Here is a 2,810-nt window from a genome sequence, read left to right as displayed (position 1 = left end):
GTAGAATTTCTAGTATTAAAGCAGTAACTGTCAGAAATTAAAGTGTTTCGAGATTTTATGAATGAAATATAGTCATGCAATAAAACACATTGAGTTATTGGAAATTAATCTGCGTTTCAAAACATGCTCTATCCATTGGTCCCTCACATGACACCCAGCATGATGTCTCCGCCCACTAGACTCCACCCACCACTATGTGGAACACAGGGACTCGGAGCACTAATGCACCACCAGCAGTGTATTATGAGACTTCAGCAAGGACTCCTGGGAAGCAGGTCAAAGATCCATCATTAAACAGCTGATTCTTAAAGACCGGATCATAACCACATACCCAAGCGGGAGTTTTTGTCAGTTCGTTCAGATTGCTGCTTTAATTACTGTGAAAGTAATTACCAGAAGGAGAAGGGAGAGATGACCGCGGTTCTGGATAGCCTCGGTTCGGATATGCACACAACACATCTTACCTCCAGCAACTTCAGCACCGTGCACAAGTCTCAGGACTCGCCCACACTGCCGGTGTCCACCGTCACCGACAGCAGTTTCTACAGCGTTCCTCAGAGCGCAAATTGCGCAGGAACGGCGGCTTACGCGCAGCTCGCCTCCTACTCATACTCGCATGGTGGAGGGGTGAGCGTGGGAGCCTACAGCCCCAAGCCCTACGACATGGGCTTCGGCTCTTCATACGGCGCTTATAGCACCTACGGACCCGGGTCTTCATCACCTACTCCTACAGAGCCAGGTAAAGATCTAGTGCGCTTCCGTGCGCCATAAACAAACACCTTCTGCGCATTAATGAAATTCAGTTCCATGTGTGAACTGGCTGAGTGGCACAATTCATGCAGCTGTTTTGTTTTGTTTTTTCAAGAAACTATTGCACAGATTTTTTTTTAGTAGAAAATGAAGAGAGAAATAAACAAATGGTGTAATCTCAGTGGCGGAGAGAGAAAAAAAGAGAGGAGAGTCAAAGGCACTTTACCTTACATTCATTTTCAGGGAGGGGATTAAAAGACTGAATGAAATAAAAGGGGGTAAGTTTTAGCAACACTGAAGAAAGAAATAAAGAGTCTGTATTTCAAATACAATTTATAGCCTAGTTTGCAATAACTTTCTCGCTGGAGAAAAAAGTTGCAATGTAGACTTCTGGAACAAATGTAGAGGTTGGAAACATTGTGGTAGGCATTTCTTCAGAAGCTTGACAAAACAAACCTTGCCCACTGTATCTAACTAGCAGAATCTTTCCAACCTCCACGTCTAAATCTACTGGATATGCAGCATGTTAATCAAGTTTTATGTGTGTGTCCCGGGTTAGAGAAAGATGAGAGCGAGCCAGAGGTGCGCATGGTGAATGGAAAGCCAAAGAAAGTCAGGAAACCACGAACCATCTACTCGAGCTTCCAGCTGGCTGCCCTCCAGCGCCGCTTCCAGAAGACACAGTACTTGGCGCTACCGGAGCGTGCAGAGCTCGCAGCCTCCCTGGGCCTCACGCAGACTCAGGTTAGCAATCTTGCACTTTTTCATTGTAGTTCTATGAACGGCCATTCTCAAAAGTGTGATCTCTTAGCTTATGTTGCTTTTATGTTACTCTACACAGGTGAAGATCTGGTTTCAGAACCGGCGCTCCAAGTTCAAAAAGTTGTGGAAAAATGGGGAGATTCCACCAGAGCAACACGTGGGCTCAGGTGACTCTCCTCCAGCATCTCCTCCCCCGCACACTGCCTGGGATTTCCCCCCAAATCAACAAGCTACAGGAGACGGGGACTCGAACCCAGAGCAGGCTCCTGGTCCCCCCAACACCACTGCACCATCATATTTGTCCAACTATCCATGGTACTCTTCCACAAACGCACATTTACAGCCAAGCGTGCTCTCACAACCCCATCACAACTCTGCCATGAGCGCTGGTGCCATTTTCTAGCCATGAACTAGATCGGATCGGATGCACCTGTTACAGAACAATGAACTTGTAGTGCACATACAAGCATGGAGAAAGAAAAACACTAACTCCAACATGCAATTTGAATTCTGATGTTTTTTTTCCTTTTGCTGTGGATTTCCGTGGTGCACTCGAGCTGCGCAGAATAACATGCAACAAATCGACGCACATTAAATTATTTTTCTATTTATTTATTTGTTTGGTTTGCAGTCACAGGACAGTGGGACAAATCACATGCCAAGTAAAACAAACAAACAAACAAACAAACAAACGGGTAGCCTTTTATTGCGTGCATTATACATTTTCCTATCAGACTATATTAGGCCAACAGAGTAATCTATCATGCTGTTTATATGACTTGTACTCACAATAAAAAAGAAAGAAAACATGCATTTTGATGTTGACCTAAAACTGTGTCTGACTAACTTGAACTTTACAACGTGGCTGCATTGAAAGTAACTGGTGGTGGTTGTTGGTTAGGGAAGAAAATTACTCCGAGCAATCCCTCTTATAAAAAAAATCCTCAAAGAGAATTATGAGAATGATAACTCAGTGTCCAGAGGAGAAGAGGACCCTCAAGGGGCCTGAAGTAAGTTTTTCAAAATGGGACTGCATTTATAGGCTACGACACCTGAAAATTTCCTGGAGGACCCTTGGAAAAAAACGCAAACATCTTAAGTACAGTATACTCTTAGAAAATAAAAAAACCTAATATTTAAGGGTTTTGATGGTTCTTTTTTTCAGTCGTCCCTCTCGGGAAACCCGATGTAAAACCCTACAACAGAGTGATTTCCTATTCCAAGTAGAACCTATTCCAATCTAAGAACCCTTAACTATCCAATGAACCTTTAAAGAACATTTAAAGAAGAGTGTTGCT

The 2,810-nt window shown here is 43.7% G+C and overlaps 1 protein-coding gene across 1 annotated transcript; it reads left to right on the top strand.

The window, feature by feature from the left end:
* The first annotated feature begins 235 nt into the window (after positions 1 to 235).
* Positions 236 to 2,281, top strand: dlx2b (distal-less homeobox 2b). The gene is made up of 3 exons (XM_060899544.1): positions 236 to 739; positions 1,310 to 1,494; positions 1,592 to 2,281. The coding sequence occupies exons 1-3, from the start codon at positions 412 to 414 to the stop codon at positions 1,913 to 1,915; spliced, it is 837 nt and encodes a 278-aa protein (XP_060755527.1). The 5' UTR covers positions 236 to 411; the 3' UTR covers positions 1,916 to 2,281.
* Positions 2,282 to 2,810: the final 529 nt, after the last annotated feature.

The sequence above is a fragment of the Neoarius graeffei genome, chromosome 18 (assembly GCF_027579695.1).
Source record: "Neoarius graeffei isolate fNeoGra1 chromosome 18, fNeoGra1.pri, whole genome shotgun sequence".
NCBI lineage: Eukaryota > Metazoa > Chordata > Actinopteri > Siluriformes > Ariidae > Neoarius > Neoarius graeffei.
The sequence above is the reverse complement of the archived record's forward strand: the minus strand, read 5'-3'. Positions and strand labels throughout refer to the sequence as shown.